The 18,424-nt window shown below is 45.0% G+C and overlaps 2 protein-coding genes across 2 annotated transcripts; both read right to left on the reverse strand.

The window, feature by feature from the left end:
- Positions 1-73: 73 nt before the first annotated feature.
- DDX47 (DEAD-box helicase 47) lies at positions 74-7,748 on the reverse strand. Its single transcript, XM_065653136.1, has 12 exons — positions 7,642-7,748; positions 6,899-6,992; positions 5,304-5,492; positions 5,032-5,103; positions 4,401-4,519; positions 3,830-3,901; positions 3,610-3,726; positions 3,326-3,472; positions 2,886-3,023; positions 1,426-1,496; positions 762-891; positions 74-667 (listed from the first exon to the last, which is right to left on the reverse strand). The coding sequence occupies exons 1-12, from the start codon at positions 7,717-7,719 to the stop codon at positions 548-550; spliced, it is 1,347 nt and encodes a 448-aa protein (XP_065509208.1). The 5' UTR covers positions 7,720-7,748; the 3' UTR covers positions 74-547.
- Positions 7,749-12,223: 4,475 nt separating this feature from the next.
- APOLD1 (apolipoprotein L domain containing 1) lies at positions 12,224-17,042 on the reverse strand. The gene is made up of 2 exons (XM_065649789.1): positions 17,004-17,042; positions 12,224-14,828 (listed from the first exon to the last, which is right to left on the reverse strand). Exon 2 carries the CDS (start codon positions 14,821-14,823, stop codon positions 14,083-14,085), a length of 741 nt encoding a protein of 246 aa, XP_065505861.1. The 5' UTR covers positions 14,824-14,828; positions 17,004-17,042; the 3' UTR covers positions 12,224-14,082.
- Positions 17,043-18,424: the final 1,382 nt, after the last annotated feature.

The raw sequence follows: 18,424 nt of genomic DNA on the forward strand, positions 1-18,424 counted from the left end.
AAAACCTTCCGGCAGAGCCAATATTAGAAATGAGCAGAACAGGTCAGTGATAAGACAAGGAAAACCAGGCAGCTTTAAAATTAAGCAAAATATATTTGGAGTTCTTCATATCACATCTTTTCACTAAGGCAGGGGCATCATCCATGTGCTATGGAAACTCAGCTGGTTCTATTAACTTTTTCCTCTTTCTTCTGACAGACCTAGCTGATCCCAGATACACTCATTGAGTTTGGGCTGCAGCAGTGGGAAAGCTGCACTCACACTGTGCCTCTCTGTGAATGAGCAGGGCCAGACCACAATGGTTTCCAGGTCCAGAGGTGATGGTCTGGTGTCTCTGAAAGGATGACTGGTCCCTGGGTACCAGAATGGGCCAGGCTCCAGGCTCACAGAAAAACCAGTGAAGCAGAAGAGAGGAAGTTGTTTTCCAGGTGGACTGCCAAATTTCTTAAGTAGTTATCAAAAAAATTCACTGGAGAGGGCTTGGTAGACCATTTTTGCCAAGCTCATGTAGCCACAGAGAAAATTTTAAGTCTGTCCAAATACCGAACTAGAAGGCTTTCCTCTTCTTCTTTTTCCCACCTGCCACTTTATTCCTGACACCAATAGCTTCTTCTGTGTCATCATCATCATTCCGAGATCGCTTCTTCTCTCCTTGCTCCCGCAGCTCCTGCAATGCAATCAAGAGGTTGACCAAGAGGTTCTAGCACCTGAGGAAATTCAAACTACGACAGCACGTAGAGGGACAAAAAGCCAGTGCCCACCATTCGAGCAAGTCTCTGGGCCTCAGCCACACGCTCTGTCAGCATCATAACTTCTTCCTCTTGCATGGGGAATGCTGGCAGCTTCTTGCCAATCAGGTGTTCAATGCGCTGGAACAGCTCTACGTCGTACCTGAAACAAGACATGACACCAGCTTCAATCAGCCCTCCTGAGAATATTTCAGCTGCCACCACCCACGAACATCACCCCACAGATATTGTTAGCTTATGCTGATGGTCTCACAAGCAAGTCTTAATTTCATCCAAATCATGCCATTGTTCAGGATGGTTTTACTGATTTATTCAGTTCAGAAGTTATTTGGCAAAGACTTTTTTTAGACAAATACTGAAGTATTTATCAAAACCACATACTTAACCTGCATTATATACCATAAAAATGTATGTATATTATACAATCAAGTTATAAACAATATAACAAAAATATAACAAATCAAGTTCTGCTCATTACATGCATACTTCTAGAATTTATGCTAGACCTTTCTCCCTCCCCACCCTGGGCCTTGAATTCTCTCCCTTTTAACTAAACAAATCCAGCTGGCACCTCAAAACAGAAAGTAGTATTTTCTTCTCACCCAGTATGAGGTCAGATGTTTTCTGCACTCAAATATAGCTGGAAAGAATAAGTCTTCCACATTTTAACACTTACTGTGTGACAAAGGTGATAGATTTGCCAGATCTCCCAGCTCGAGCTGTTCTCCCAACACGATGAATGTAATCCTGAAAACAATTTTCTTGTTAAGCAATAATATATGTGCACCAAACAAAGAAGTTACAGGAAATCAGCCCATATAATTTTTCTTTAGGAAAGAACAAGAAAATGGTGAGAAAATACAGCCACAATTAAGTACTCAGGACCATGTGCAGCATTAGGATTTGAGAAGATGCTGGCTTGTGGAGGCATTTCTTCGGCTTTAACATTTGAATTCTTCTCTTTCTAAAGGAGAAGACCACCTCCACTTATTTAAGACTGCAGGAAAAAAGTGGTGATATATGACTTTGCTAATGAACTATCACTTCCTTGGAAAGCTAATATTTAAAGTGAGCCAATGCCTGCATTTTCAGTTTTGGGATCTAGTGCTCTTACATAGTCTGTCTTCCAGGCAAACTCTCTGGCAGGTAGACTTAAATTTGGCAAGCACACTGAAAGGGAGGATGAATGAGAACAATTTGGAAGTGTCTGATCTATTGAGCATCTTCTGTTTATATGGTTCTAGGCTGCTTTCCAGCTTTTATACTGCATTATGGAAATGAAAATACTCGGTTGTCCATGCAGGATCTGCAAAGAAAGGAAGCATCATGGAAAAGGATGCATTTGGTGACACAGACGAGAGGTAGGGGCACAAAAACTGTAACATCATTCAAGCTGCTGCTGCCACCAGTATTTTTTTTAACTTTTGTCCTTTAACAATGTCAAAACCAGCATCTTCAAAGGAACCACCATACTTTCCTCTGTTTGCAACGTGTAGTATCTTTGATCATTATAAGGAACAATAGCAGTTCCTGAAATGCACGTTAATGGTATGCTTTCTGAAACTAGGCCGGGAAACAAAGTCACACCCCTAAGATAATACTATACTTTCTACAAGGTAGAGAGTTAGTAAGTCACTTTTTTTTTTCCAGTTCACTGTACTTTTGTGATATGAAGGTAAAATGTATTAAAGACATCTTTCTTGATAAAATCCTCATTGAGCATAATGGAAGAATTTTAACCTTCTTAAAAACACAGTATAAAATGTGAAGGCAGGCCTGGATCACAGGAATAGAGATGGCTACCTGAAACTAGTACTATGTTACAACTCTTTTCAAAGTCTAGAAGCCCTTTAATGTAATATGGCAAAACACACTCTGAGTAAAAACACAAGCACAGAACATCCCCTGCTTCCCCTCTTCACTTATGGGATCGGTTCTACAATCCAGATGAGGCCACTCAACAAAACTAAGATACCAACTCAGTTTCAGAGGCTGAACTATGTTTTTTAATTTACAGAAGTGTAAACTACGCTTCCAGTCAGCAGAACAGAGAAAAGTTGTCTTTGTCCCTTTGTCTAGCTTCACTATGTCTCCCAGTGACCAGAAGTTCTCAGCCAGCACACAGACTGAGCTCACCTTAGAATGCGTAGGAATATCAAAGTTTATCACCACATCTACATGTGGGATGTCCAGACCTCTGCTTGCAACATCAGTAGCCAGTAGAATAGAACGTGCCTTTGCCTTGAACTTGTTTAGAGCGCCCAAGCGTTTATTCTGGAAAAGAGGAGGACAAAAAGGGAATGAGAGAATAATGCTCATCCTGATCAATATGCTCTTGTTGAAATGCTGGTACAGAAGAACTGGGGGAGAAACTCAAAAATCTCACTTCTCTAATTTATGTTTGAACTATGACATAATCAGTGGCAGCATTCGCAATAGTTAAATTTCTAGGGATCAGTCCAGTCCACCAGCTGTGAAATACTCCTTCTTCAAGGTAGCTGTCACTCAGTATGGTGCAGCCCATTCCCCAAACAACCTATCTTCTGTCTACTCCACTCCGTGGAGTATGCGCATACCTGACTCATCTGCCCATGGAGAGGAATGGCAGTGAACCCCAGGTTGCGAAGCAGCAGAGCAGTCCTCTGGGTATTGTTACACGTACTACAGAATATCATGAAAGAGTTTCCGGCTAATTCATTCAAGATATGAACCAGGTAGCTGTCCTGTGAAAAAAAAAAATACACATATGCCACATTGAAAGAGTAAGTATAAGCCAGAGAAGATTACAAGATACCTGGCACGTGTTGGAACAGAAAGACAAGATGCGATAAGAAGCAGGAGGAAACAGAAGTGGCATTACCTTGAATTTGGAGGGGATGAAAATGTAGTACTGCTGTAGTTTTTCAACTGTCTGATATTTGGAAGAAACAGCACATTTAACAGGATTCTTCAGAGCAGCACGCTGGAGTTTTTGAACCTGGGAAGATCAATGTAAGCAATCTTGTCAGAAACCCGCCTCATACAGCCTAAACAGTATAGGCTGATGGAAGGACAAATAAAACAGAGTGCTCTGCTCTCACCTTCTTGGTCATGGTGGCAGAAAACAGGAATGTCTTCCTGTCTCGAGGAATCACTTTTAATATCTTATCCACCTGTAAAAACAGAAAGGAAATGGAAATGCTGAATACAACAGCAATCACAACATAAGCCACCTCCAAATATAATGATCATCCAAATGAAGAGTCATGCACTTGTGCAACTTAGAGCAGGAACAAATTTCCCCTCTTCTAAAGGAAAGCACAGGCTGATAGCTTATTGACAGGCAGTGTGAACTCCAGAATTCTAATAGCAGTGCAATATTTCTGCAGGAATGTGTGTGTGATCGTGTTCCTACAGTAACTACGTCAACATCAGGCACTCCAGAGAAACCAGTAGACCTCAGAGACAAAATGCGTCCTACTGTCTTGCTAGTGCTCTGCAGAACTCCGCTAAGTTCTGCTCCTACTATAGACTTCTGTGCAGTTATTAGACCTTAGCTACAGTTCGCTATTCGTGTCTACAGAACAGCTCACTGTTTACTATGTGACTGTAGGAAGCAATTTTAAAGGGACTCATCCGGTGTTACAAACTCTCCTTTTAGCAGTTTCCTACCTCTGTCTCAAAATCCATGTTAAGGATCCGGTCAGCCTCATCCATCACTAGGTACTTCAGAGCTCGTAAGTTGAATCCCTTTGTGTTCTCCAGATGATCAACTAGACGTCCAGGGGTTGCTACCAACAAAATCCCAACAGCAAATTTAGAATGAAAGTAAAGGAAAAGATCCAAAGAGGCAAGAGAGCCATCCGTCACAGAAACAGGATTCTTTGCCCAAGAGAAGTAGAGGCAGATTTCTTTGCGGGAAGGACTCTCTCACAGAATATTTTCAGAGTGTTTTGAAATAAGACTAATGGAGTCAGACTCTCTGAAGAATGCCCTCCTTCCCCCCTAAAAAAGCCCGACTGTACATGAGCTGTACTGAGAAGGTTGAGACTGGTATTTTGAATATTTGAGAAAAATGAAAAGCAAGCCAGAGGCAGTCTAGCAGGAATGCTTTGCAATGAGCTTGTAGAAACAAGGCTACTGGTGTATATTTAACAAGCCAGTACTTGGATCTCAGGACAAAAACTAATGAAGGATGTACTCACACTTCTCCTTCGAATGCACAAAACCTTTTGGCACTCTTTCTTTGAAAAACTGCAGTTTGATAATATTCATACCCCATGTCCCCAGCACATTAGCTTACCAATTATAACGTGTGGTTTCTTGGCTAAGGCCAGAGATTGAGACATCGCATCTATTCCACCCACAATAACCGCTGCAAGACAAACAGAACATAGTGAATCTCAGTGTAGCACCAGCCAGCCCCTGGCACCACAGTGCCTCCTCCTACTCCCTGCCACCCACAACAGCTCTGTATAAATGAAAGGCTACTTGTCTTTATGAGAATTTGCTTTATTTTAGCACAACTGTCCTTCCCAGGCCTCTTCAGCCATACAATCTCACAAAGCTACTTACTAGTGTGGACACCAATGGAGGATCCAAGAGCTTCAAACTGCTCTGAGATTTGGAAGGCCAGCTCCCTTGTTGGTGTGAGGACGAGAGCAAATAATCGCTGAGGGGTTTCCAGCAGTGCTTGAAGAATTGGCAAAGCAAAGGCTCCTGTTTTTCCAGAGCCAGTTTCTGCCAGTCCAATAATATCTCTGCCTACAAGGAGCAGCAAGGAGCACAAAAACTTACAAATCCAGACTACAGAAAGAAATCTTTAAAGCACTGTGTAATAAAGCACAAGAATTTCCAAAGGACAGGAGAAAAAAGGAAACACACTAAGGGTAAAGAAGCTCAAAGGACTAAAAAATTATTTCAGAACATCTCTGCAGCATTTTTAGAGTGTGACTTCATTTGTTCAGTACAGTCTCAATCCTTTCCATTCTCTAGTCAAACTTCTGTCAATATACAGGTTTTCATACAAACTTTAGGTTCAAAAGCAGCTTTATTATTTCTCAAATTTGTTTGTCAATTTACAGCCTATTGCTTATATCTGGGTAAGTATCCTAGACCAACTGTTGTCTGTGTTTGAGACTTAGGTCATACTAACTACAAGACAACAGCACTACCAAACTCACATTACAGAAGCCAGGATCAATTTTGTGCCATTAGGAGTTATCTAAACTGGTTTGTGGCAGCAAGGATTAGGACAGTAAGTTCTTTGCCCAAAGCCAGTGCAGGCAACAGTGTAGAATTCATCAGTAGAATCCATTCTGACTTCCTCAACTTCTACAGCAGAGAAGAACACGCTGACAACAGGTCTTAAACTGAAGACAACTTCTCAGGAATACAATATTTTTTTTTCCCCCCTCCAATAGAAACTTATATGTGGATTAGAAGAGTCTGACAACAGTTAAGTACCAGGACAGAGTGACACTGAAAGTTTATTCCCATTCTGTCACATTGTTCTGTTCCCATTTCAGTAGGTTTGTTTGTTTTGTTTAAAGGAAACAAAGCCACCAAATATTCTAGAGGCAGAAATATTTGCTGAATTCAGTAGTCTATTTTCCTGTAATTCCATGACGTTTACAGAAAGTCACTGTGGTCCATTTATTACTCACTCCAGAAATCTAATTTCAAAGAATTGCCTGCTCAGAGCAAGGCAGATTATACAGGCCATGTAATCAGTCACAGCAATCTCCAATTGCAGACACATATTGAAGGTCTCTACCAGAAGAGGTATAGTCCTAAATCTATCAGAAGTTTTCTGTGTATCCTTGAATATTTCAGAAGTAAAATGGTCAGTACAGACTAGCAGCTCAAATGATTGATAACAACTCTAGTTAATGTGGAGTGTCAGAACTACACAACAGCAGTGAATACTCAAGAACCCATGTACGCATGCATTGGAAAGTTTGCAGTTACCAGCAGTGTTACAGGAGAAACTAACATTCCAAGCTCCCCCTGGGAAGGACACAAGAATGAACACAGGACCTAGTTCTAGACAAAGACCTTCGATGATGAAGCAGCAAGAACTCCCATCCCTGCCACTTCTCAGCAAAATTCATTCAAATCGAGCTCCTGGGGCATCCTCAGATTTGGGATCAGAGAAGCACACTGCTCACCTTGGAGAGCCACTGGAATAGCCTCGACTTGGATCTTTGTTGGGACCTTCCATCCTAACTGGTCACAAGCTTCACACAGGACATCTGTCACTCCCTGAACATTAGTGAAAAGAGAAAAAGGAAACACACATAACCAAGGAGACCTAAATTAAATGACAGGCTTAAGTTAAATACATGCTGCAACAGAGCCAAGCTTGTCTCTAGCAGAGACAAACCCCATCAGGCCCTCGGTGCAACTATATGAAAGGGCAGGGTGCTCACAATGATCCCCACCTCCATCAGGAACTCTATAGATTCATTCAGAACTGTTAGAGGTGACTGTGATCACTAAGAAACTAGTCACCTTTTTTCTTAGTTTGCACGAGCAACTTTCCACACACACCCCCAGCTGTCTTTCTTCCCCTCCGGGGGCATCCCATCAGCACGAAAAAGGGGCAACACCTGGGCAAATGAACACAAGTGAAAACACAGGCGGCTGGCTGAGGAGCACGGACGGGAGCCGAAACGCAGAGGCCTCAACTCCCCGGACCTCCCGCCCGGGCACAGCCCCGTGCCTGCCCGCCATGCCCCGGCGGCTCCGGCGGGCCGGGGCCGCAGCCCAAGGCCGCGCCACGAGGGGACAAGCACGGCGGGCCGGCGCGGGGCACGGCCCGGCACACGGCGCTGTGCGAGGAGCGCTCCACGCCCGGCCTGATATGAGGACGGGAGCAGCGAGGGTAGAACCGGCTCCAGCCCGGCCTCACCAGGTCCTTGAAGCTCCGAGGCTCTTCCGCCGCTGCCTCCGGCTCCGCCGCCTGCCCGTTCTCTTCTCCTGCCGCCATTTTGGACCGTCCGCCTGTGCGGCAGCGCAGCGCACTCTGGGAGTTGTGGTCCCCCGGTCGGAGGAAAGAGCCAATCGGGGCGGGCGGGGCTCGAGGGTTGCCCGTTGGGGCCGTTTCTTTCGCGGCTCCTGTGGGCAGCTGGGAGCGGGTGGTGGTGCCGTGAGGTACCGGCGGCCTCGTTTTCTTGAGGTCAGAAAGTGTCTTCTGCATCCGGAGTTCTTCAGAGCTCAGACCTCTGAGCAGGGTGTAGTGCTTGGGGTACCGAGCGCTGACATTTTTTCCTCTCCTGATGTAGGGGAGCCGACATCAACAGAGTGGCCGTGTCTGGGGAAGCATCCTGACCCAGCACAAGGGCATTTTTTTTCTACATGTGTCCAAGGCTTGTTTTCTTTAAACTCAATTTGGCTTGTGCTTCTGCACGGCAGAGCGTTTTATGTGTTAAATTAAAAACGCTGGGTAGGTTTTTCACTGAACTCTGGAGAAGTCTCCAGGGAAGCGGGAGTTACGGAGCTACAGCCACGTGTACAGGGCTAAGAGCACACTGCATCGGCTGTGTGAAAACCTGCCTGCTTGGCAGTAACTGCAAATGGCTAAACCTTGGGCCCCGCAGTTCAGGAAGGACAGGGAACTGCTGGAGACAGTCCAGCGCAGAGCCACGAAGATGATTAAGGGAGTGGAGCATCTCCCTTATGAGGAAAGGCTGAAGGAGCTGGGTCTCTCTAGCTTGGAGAAGAGGAGACTGAGGGGAGACCTCATTAATGTTTATAAATATGTAAAGGGTGAGTGTCACGAGGATGGAGCCAGGCTCTTCTCAGTGACAACCAACGATAGGACAAGGGGCAATGGGTATAAACTGGAACACAGAAGGTTCCATTTAAATTTGAGAAGAAACTTCATCACGGTGAGGGTGCCAGAGCCTGGAACAGGCTGCCCAGGGAGGTTGTGGAGTCTCCTTCTCTGGAGACATTCAAAACCCACCTGGACGCCTTCCTGTGTAACCTCATCTGGGTGTTCCTGCTCCAGCGGGGGGATTGGACTAGATGATCTTTTGAGGTCCCTTCCAATCCCTGACATTCTGTGTTTCTGTGAAACCTCTGGGCTGCCGCTCAGCAGTTACGTTGCTCAGGCAGTGTGTGGGATGTATAATTCTTCCGTACTCATAAATTCTATGGTTGTGAAAGAACAAGGGAAAATGGGCTATCCGGTCACAAAAATACAAGCATATAAAGAACAAACTAGCTTTTTCAGAAGTGCCAGTATGAAACATTATGATGTACCAGTGTAGCGAAAAAAAGAAAAGTCAAGAACTGTCATTGTTCCACCTTGTTCTCTGGTCTATGGTAATAGCCAGTGCGCAACACTGAAGTGTCAGAAACACATAAAATAAACTGAACCGTGGCAACTTACAGCATGAAATGAGAAAACAGGAGATGGGAGTGCATGCAAACACCCCCTACCTGTCTTGGCTACTGCTGTTGTGACCTGGGCAGGCAGTCTGCAAGTGCACAATAAGAGGTGAAAATGGTGATGGATTTAATGCCCTGCAAGCGACAGCAGTGTCAAAATATTATGTCATGATGATAGTTCCTGAGCTCATTATTCTCCATCTGGTCTTGGTGTGGCCTGTTTAATCTGCAGTCGCAATGTTGATTGCAGCAGGGCAACCTGGCAGCTGGGTGAACATCCTCTGTTTTAGTGAAAAGGATGCTAATGTATTGAAGAGCTTGGGTGTCAAAAAGACAGCAAAGCTGACTGCAAAATGGAACTCATGACTGCATTTCTGAGCAGACCTCCCTCTTGCTGGTTGGGAAGCCTGTCTGGGTGTGCTTACAATGGAAATGCTGACGTACCTGAGCATCTGTCACTGGATTCCAAGCGTGCCATTTCCTCTGCTCCCAGAACAATGAGGAAAGTGAGAGGAAATCCGAACAAGCTCTCTGCGTGACAGGGAAAGGAGAGGAAACCTGAAACAATTCACTAGGCAGCAGTGGAAATGAAACCACTACATCCCACTGTGTTCAGCAGAAATTATTTAAAATAATAAATAAATAGATAAATAAAAACAAGAAACACCCAATGTAGATGCTAGTTATGACCATATGTCTCAAAAATTACAGAAGTCTGAGCCGTGAGCTTGCTATATATCGTTAGTGCTGAAGGTTAAACCTGGCCAGTACTTAGACATGAACCCTTGTAAGGGCCACTGGGATGCCTCAGGAAATGGAGTCAGGGATGTGACAGGAAGTCACTGCTTGTGATTCTTTGTTGAACTCATTGTCCATATAATATAGTATGTTCTGTATTCATGGGGAGCAGGCTAGGCCAATTCTATACTGGTGAAAATCCAGTTTGGCTAATTCCCTTTTGTCAGTAGATGTATTTGAACAAAAGTTCCCTCCTGTCCTGAACTGCTGTTGGAAAGCACTCACTTCCAACTGGTGATTCCCTTTTTGTGCTTTTTAGCATAGGACACTGCAGATATACTGGATTTAGAAAATTTCACTCCCAGGTTTTTAGACTTTGCTTTTGACCAGATATGTTCCTGACCCTACTGCATGATACAAGCTCAGTCTTCCTTAGAGAGGACAGGGTGGGACCATCCACAGCAGATGAATTTTAGTGCAGCTAATGCCAACTGTTTCATAAGGGGTACATAATAAGACAAGATGGACAGTGTGTATAGTATGTCACCGTTAATGAGAAATGGTCCTGTCTACTCACTGGGATGCCCAGAGAGAGGTTACTGGGATATCCTGACTCCCTGACTGTATTCAGATTCCTTTGCCATAAGCATCTTTTATTATGCTTTCAAAACATACTAGGGGACTTTGTGTTAAAATTATGTTTGTATTCCTGCTTCACCGTTGAATCACTCCTCCCTTCAACTGTTTCAATAAAAGGGGAGTAAAAGTGGCCTCAGGAGGCCAGGCTTCATATCTGCCATTCCAGGCTAAACATCAAATCACACACGCACCTTTGTCCCCACTTTGCTCAGCAACCAAAGGAAAGGTTCCACCAACACATCTAATTTGAAGGGCAAATAACATAACTGCTAGGAAAAAAAAAAGAAAAAAAAAGATGCTTATCAAAGCACTTCTGCCAAATGTTGCTTGTAATTCTAAGGGAGTCACAATATTGGAACTAAGGCAATACTGGAGTAGGTTCACCCCTGTCCCAGCTTTATGCAGAAGGACATGACACAGTTGCTTCTGGTGCTTTCTTGGTACTAACTCTGGTGCTCATCTGACACTTCAGTGAGCTGTTTCAGGGAGAAAAAGAAGAGTAGAAATTGAATCTTACCCCCAAATATGGTAGATCTCTGACAACACAACTCCCAAAGTTGTTTCCCCAGGGTGTCACATGGGATCCAGTGCTGGCTGCACGGAGGAAACAGGACAGCATGCCCGAATTGGAAAGAAGGATCCAACCAGCTCCTGCCCTGCCTATTAGCTCCTAGATCAAAGAAGCTGAAGTATGAGGGCGCAGACTTAGATTCACAGGACCACCTGCCTTAGAAGGTGTCCAAGAGCTTGGAGCTGACTCACACAGCTCCTCTGTCTTGTATAGGGTTACAGATCTTCCAGCCTGCAGGTCCCACTCAGGCCTGAGCCTCCTGTTGCATTCCTAGCAAACAAACCTGGAGAGGAGAGTAGCTGAGACCTGTCCAGAAAATCGTGGTACCTTGGGCTCAGTCACACTTGCACAGCAGCACTGCACAACAACCCAAATCCTGACCTCAAGTGAAGGGTTAATCTAGGGAAAAACAGGATTGAAGCAGGAGGTTTTTTGCCTGTGTGGCTGAGAATAGAAGGAAAAGTTTCTGATTTGTCCCAGCTGCTGAAACAGTGGCTGTGATTGCAGTGCAGGGCTGTGCTGTGCTGAGCAGAGCAAACAAGACTTCATGGAGCTCTAAACTACTGAAGTCAGGTCCTTCTGCCAGTCAGATCAGTCCATTCAGATCTGTTGTTTTCCCCATGTTGCTCCCTGTGTGTGGGCATGTGGACAAAGCTGCATTACTAGAAAACTGAAGAGGGGGTAGGAGAACTACATAAGTTGTATAACTTTCTCAGTGATGGTAAAACCAGCCATCTCAGAAGTATGATGAAGTCATAACTGATCTGGTAGAGTTAGCGGGTGCTATGCTGGATTACGAAGATAAATTTAGCATCGTGTCTGCCTTTGCACAGTGTGCAGTTCACATTCCAAAAACACACTTATGTGCTCACACACACACACCTCAACATTTGCAGTGTACATGGGCTAATGTGCATACCAGGGTATGCACTCACAGAGACACAAACGTATACACTCATACACAAATGCCAGCTGTGTGGCACAGAACTAATGACCTCACTTTTCACTCTCCCATTTTGAATACATCCATTTTCTACCATTGATTCCCTGGCTCCAGTGTCTGGAACATGAAATCAAGCAGGGTCAGCCAGAGGGAACGAATGTGATCATATGCAAATATACAGAGAGAGATTGACACAGAAGTGCTTCATATTCATTTAATCGAACCAGCGGTGTACTTGCTCATTTCTGGCAAACAGGCATGGGCATTACAAACGTCTGAGTCACACTCTAAGGACCAAAGCTTTTGTTCTTATGTGCAAAAACAAATGTTGACGTCATGAGGAGAGAAAAAGGACAAGGATTCAAGCTTTGTAAGATGGAGTGTTGCCCTTTCTAAGAGTTTGCTCAGTGTTACAGAATTAGAGTGGGTTTTCTGATCATTTTGATTCATGCATCTGCAGGGAAGTTTCCCTTACCACTGAGGCATACTTGTAGAGGTGAAATTAGCCCTACATTAACTCCTCTAGTTGTCTCAAGCCAGTTTCCGGGATCTCTTCCTTGTACCTCTTTGAGGTACTGACATGATCCCCATCATCACAGTACTTGAGCATTTGCAATATTTGTTCTAGAAACATCCTTGTGAGGTAGGGAAGTGCTACTGTCCCTGTTTTTAGACAGCGGAGAGACATTGAGGGATCAAAAATCACAAAGGACATATTTAGCAGAACAGTCACTTGAAACAGGGTCCCAGTCCTTCTTCCTGTTTTGTAAGTGCTCTACCACTGAATCATCCTGCTCCTCTGCACTCCTCTTGAGTATTAGTACCAGTATATGTTTTGCTTACACGAAGCCTTCCCTGGGAAGCATTGCTAGGAGTATGTGTAGCTCTTCATGAATGCTGCCTCCACCCTCACAGACAAACCTCTGTGGGTCTCACAGGCTGCTTGACTGCATAGAGAGCAGCACATCCACCTCTGAGGTGTGCTCCCATCACAGCTGGGCTCCAGCTCAGACCAGTAACACCAACCTTTGCTTCCCTTGCTGCTACCAGAGGTACAACTGCTTTCTTTCACTAGTGCCCGGAAGCAGGCTCTGGTTCCAGGGTCACTGATGTGTCCTTTTCCCTGTTTTGGTTCCTAAGATCTGTCACTGGCTGACCATGTTTCACCCATTTTGTGTCTACCAGCATTCAGGCCATACTTTCCTTCTCCTACAGGGACTTGCCCTCCCTCACAGCCAAAGCACAGGTAACTTGCTCTCACATGCCACAGACTTGCTTTGCCTCTAAGAACAGCTGCATTCCTTTGGAGCAGAGTCCTCCTTTTTAAAAGAAAAAAATATACATCTTTAAATACAATATTAAAAAATGTAAAATAATGCTGTGTAAATAAATAGAACACAAACGTCACAGTTCTCAGCCTGGAGAGTTTTCTTCAGAAGGGTTAACAATTTCTGGCCCCACTGTTTTCACCCTGGGATGATGAGCCCTCCATACAGTCTGTCATATCTGGAGCTGCTTTGTTCAACAGCCTTTCCAGATGTACCTTTGTAATGGTGCTGTACTCTACTGGAAATTGGCAGCTATTGACTTTTTGAGAGTACCCCAGCCTTTCTAGTATTCATAAGTTGGTAAGTTATTTACAGTCCAAGGTCAGCACCAGGACTGCAGGGATTCAATCAGCCTCCTGACCCGCTTCTTTCTGCTGCCTTTGGGAAGCAGAGATGGGAGACGGCTGGGGAAACATGGGTCTAAGGAACATCCACATAACCCTGCCTGCAGGTTCTGAGATCTGCTGCTGTGTAGCCAAAAGTCCATGTGTCCATTATAACCTCCAGCTTGAATCAAGTAGCAGCTGTGAGGTGACGGGGGATATGTACATGTGTAAGCTTTAGCTTCCTGTCATGAAGGAGTTTGTGTTCAAATATAAATTAGACACATGAGAGATGTGCACACCTGTGTGGGTGAGCACGACCGATATCACAACAGCAACAGGTAACAGTACTAACAGTGACAATTAATAATGTAAAGTCTCCAAGCCCAGTTTTAATTAAGGGGCAAACACTGTTTCAGCTGGGTGGTCTTGGGGTCTCAGCAGTGGTTTTAGCACCCAAGTTGAGCCTCCTTGTCTGTGGGGAAAACTCTGTCCTAGATTCAAGAAGTTCACAGACTTCATCCATTGCCCTGGTGCAGGTCTCAAGGTTGGCAGCCAGCTTCTGGATTTTGGCCTTCAGCACAGCCTGGCTCACTTTTGTGACCTCCTTTGTGTATTCTGGCACGAGGAAGCTGTGGGAGCCGCAGAAGACCATGAAGCAGACGGAGTTGTACAAGGAGATGGAGGCTCTCTTCTCTGACTGGCGCAGCGTGGGGTCCCCGGGGCCCTGCCCCCGCCGGAGGAACTCCAGGCAGCCGAGGATTTCCCTCATCTGTTTCCGACAAGTCATTGCAATTTCCTGCACCTTCCTCACCTCTCGGGAATTGCAGAGCACTAAGGACAGATCAGAGCTGATGCTGATGGCCCCCCCAGCAGTGGCCAGACCCAGACCCACAGCTGACGCCAGGAGAGAGGCCCCCAGCGTCGCCGGGCTGAGGGACAGCCCCACGATGGCTGTGACTGCTCCTGCGGCAGTCAGGGTGCTCCCGCTGACGTTGGCAATCAGGGACCTTTTGCGGAGCTTGTTGAGTTTACGAGCCGCCTTGTGAAGGCGAGCAATTTGGCCATGCAGCCTCTGTCTCTGATCCAGTAGCTCTATGTGGAAGTGGTGCGTGGGGTCTAGTGTTTGGGGAAAGGCAGCACCATTTCTCTCCATGGCTTCTGTCCAGAAACAGAAAAAAATAGGTTGGGATTTATGTTAAAAAAACCCAACAAACATGAGACATGCTAAACCTGGACCACCCTTTCAGGGATGGCATCCAGCCAATTTTTTTTTTTTCCATCACCCAGCTACATGAAAGGTTTGCTGTCTGCACACACGTACGCACTCACATACACACACACACGTGCACATACACACATGGACATTTAATTACCATATTCCACTGTAACTTTCAAACAGAGCAACTTTTAAATGTTTTTCTTGTTCCTTGAGAAAACTAAAACATCTTAAGGGCTGGGGTCAGAGGTACTGTTGTTATTACCTCTGTGAAGACACAAAACGTCTCTTCCAACCTTGGGGACAGAAATTCCTTTGAGATTAAGTGACTCACTGCCCAGAGTAGTAATGCTGCTGGAACTAATGTGTTGTCTCCATGATGCCATTCAGAGGATCTGCAATATTCAAGGGCATCTTTCACAAGAAAGGCCAGGGTCTGAGAAGGTGAAAGCCACGCATCCCAGGTTGCTATTTAGGGGTCATTTCCCATTAAAGGAGGACAGAGGGAAGCTGCTGAGGGGAGTCAAGGTCTGGCTGTTCCATCTAGGAGGTGAGAAGCTCATTGATGCCTCAAACGGGTATTGTGAACATCCTTCCTTTCTTTATGCCTAAGCAACTCAAGGACCTGCAGCATTTTTTTCCTATTGTAACCTGGAGTCAGGGTCTGGACAAAGCTGGGAATCATTGTTCTGTGGTGCTTAGTCCAACCTCTGGTGACGGATCCCCAGTGATATGGAGACCTATGGACCTTGTTTAGAAGGTTCATGAGGGGCACACCAGAAAAGCAAGGCCACTTTCAGTGCATACTCCCTTGAGCATGGGAGAACAGAAGAAATACAGGGGGGCTGTGAATAGAAAAGTCTTGAAAACTGCTGGCTATAGCAACCTCCCTTGGCAAGACAGCAGAAAATGTCTTCCCTTCTAGAGGGTGAATCTCCAGGCTTTTGGTGCTAGGTGATCTCTGTTTGCTCTCTTTGTAGAAAGAAATGTTCCAATTTGAAGGTTACTCTAGGGCTGCAAAGTGCATTACAAAGGAAGGCAGCATCCTTAACCCTGCTTACATATAGGGCAACTGAGGCAGGGAAGGCAACAGGAGTGATGTAGCACCATCAGTTGTCTAGTGGGAGCAGAGCTTTTGTGCTCCACAATACTGCACTGTGCACAAGGCTGTGCTGCCTCTGCACCTAGCAAGGTCTAGCCATAGAGCTAAGCAGCTGTTTGCAGTCCATAATGCCCTCATAGCCAAAAGAAGTCTCTGTAGCAGACAGACCCTGTCCCAGAGCCAGCTAAGCAAAAGTATACATTGCTGCAGCCACCTTTTCTAAGTCTTCTGTACTGTGTGAACTGGAGGTGCCCAGTCCCTCTCACAGGCATACTATATAGTTAGGATCCTTGGGACTTTCATTCTGCAGAATCCCTGTGTTTCAGGAGGAAACCTCCTACCAATAAGAGTCTTTCCATTCTAAAGTGTGTAAGAAAATAATTCTCACTGTAATTTTTCTCCCTTCTATTTGTCTTAATCCATTTCATGCAGAATCCTTTAGGACGTCCCTCTACGCCCTTCAGAACAACAACCCCAGTCTTTCTTGGTATCATTGCACCATTTGAGTCACTTAGTATATTGAGCTTTCAGTAGCAGTATCCTTTGATTTTTTACATTATAGTCAGAGATGAAACTGAAAGCACAAGGACTAACACCAAACTAAATGGATACTGGCATTGAAATGAACAATGAGCATTTCATCAATAACTTAATGACAGATCAATATGATGATCATTAAATATATTGATTCCTGTAGCCTCTTAACAATTTGTTCTGATGATTTACTTGCTGAGAACAGTCTCAGCTAATAACAGCAGCCATCTCGCTGCAGTTAGTAGAACAGTCATTCAATATATAGCATAAACCATAAAGTGATGCATGTCTTTTGAATACACTGATTTATGCCAGCACAAACAAAAAACAAAACAAAACAAAACAAAAAACAAACCCCAACAACTCTTGCTCTTAGAGAAAAAATACCCCCGACAATAAAGGCATACATTAGTCCAAAACCTGCAGATGCTTTCCTAATACAGTACTCGGAGAGACTCCAAAAATACCAGTTCAAACTTACCTTTAGTTTCCAGCTGACCTCCCCAAAGACAAGTTTTGATCTGTTTCTGGAGGAGACCAATTTATAGCTCCTGTGGACCAATTGCTGCGATGGGAATGCTTTGCCTCATACTGGGAGTTTGCCATTTCCTGCTCTCCCTTGTGCAGAAGGATGTGACACACTGGAAAATGACCTGCGGGACAGCGAGCACACATCATGTTCAGGAAATGATCCCTGCAAATGAACATTGTGTGTTCGCTTTTCCTGAAGTGTAGGGGGAAAAAAATTGTAAAAAAAATCTCAGCCTATTCCTGGTGCTGAGCTAGTGCAGTCATTCCCCCCAGGGAACCATTGCCTTTCCTTTCCCTGAAATAGCAACTGACTTTACTCTGTGCTGAAGCCGCCAGTTGCTTGATGACTGAAGTTTCCCCCCATCACATGTCTTGAACCAGTGGAGCATCAGCCAGCCAGCTACTTCATTCAAGGCCAGTGTACTTTTAAAATCCCAGCTCTTTGGGACAATCGAGTGTGTGACTGGCTGGAGCACAGCCGTGCTGTGAGAGCTGGAGTTGTGCTCCACTCCATAAAAGGGAGGCAGCAAGACAATTGCTCTGAATTCCCATCCCTTCTCCTTCTGAGTAGATAAAACCATACAGTGTCCTGCAAAAGGAGTGTTTTTGCTCTGCTTCTTAACCATGGGTGCCATGATAGTTGAGAAACGATCACGTTATTTTCCCAAGGTGCCTGCCCGGCAATCAATGATCAAAAAGAAAGAGTCACTGAGATTCCCTTTTTTGCTGCCTGCTGTTGCCTGGTAGTTGTGTCCATGTACAGATGTGGCCAGAGGGAGGAAGTGATGAAGATGTTGGGGAAGAACAGCCTAGGTGACATTCCTGGCTCTGCCTTTTACCCTGAGCAAGGGACAGCTTTAATCAAAGACAGATTCTTTGGATGGCTCCAAGAAAAAAGGATTATTTGGTGACACGAAGTGGTGCCGTCCACCTCAGACCAAAGCAGCATGTGTCCTTACTGACTCCGGCCTGTGTTGTGAGGGGCATCTGTTTAGAGTAGTTGTGCTTGAGGATGCGTCATCTACTTTCTTGCTTGGTGGATTCTTACTCTCTGGGGCTGTTTGTTGACAGGGAACCTCTGATTGTGCCCTAGTGTACCCCCGGCCTGGCTAATCTGAAAGCTACCTAGCTGTCACTGAGTGGTGAGGCTTTACTATTGAATGTGTGAAATGTATATCCATGCAATTGCTGAAGCTGACCTTAGGAAGGAACAGAGCAGACAGGGAGAGGAGAAGGCTGGGATTATTCATTTTAATGACAGCTCGGGTTTAGATCATCTTAAAATGACTGTGAAACCGTATGTCAAGCGTATTGTCAGGGTGGACCTGCATGAGATGGGACATGAGCAATTGAATAAATAGCATCGAAGAG

The sequence above is a fragment of the Caloenas nicobarica genome, chromosome 1 (genome assembly GCF_036013445.1).
Source record: "Caloenas nicobarica isolate bCalNic1 chromosome 1, bCalNic1.hap1, whole genome shotgun sequence".
In the NCBI taxonomy this organism is placed as follows: domain Eukaryota; kingdom Metazoa; phylum Chordata; class Aves; order Columbiformes; family Columbidae; genus Caloenas; species Caloenas nicobarica.

What these genes read in the sequence shown, in the direction of transcription:
- APOLD1 (XM_065649789.1), bottom strand. Translation starts at nt 14,823, where the DNA reads ATGGAGAGAAATGGTGCTGCCTTTCCCCAAACACTAGACCCCACGCAC.
- DDX47 (XM_065653136.1), bottom strand. Translation starts at nt 7,719, where the DNA reads ATGGCGGCAGGAGAAGAGAACGGGCAGGCGGCGGAGCCGGAGGCAGCG. An exon ending in ACATGGATTTTGAGACAGAG is followed by an intron (nt 3,902 to 4,400) that starts GTAGGAAACTGC and finishes CTGTTTTTACAG; the next exon opens with GTGGATAAGATATTAAAAGT. An exon ending in TCATCCCCTCCAAATTCAAG is followed by an intron (nt 3,473 to 3,609) that starts GTAATGCCACTT and finishes TTTTTTTCACAG; the next exon opens with GACAGCTACCTGGTTCATAT.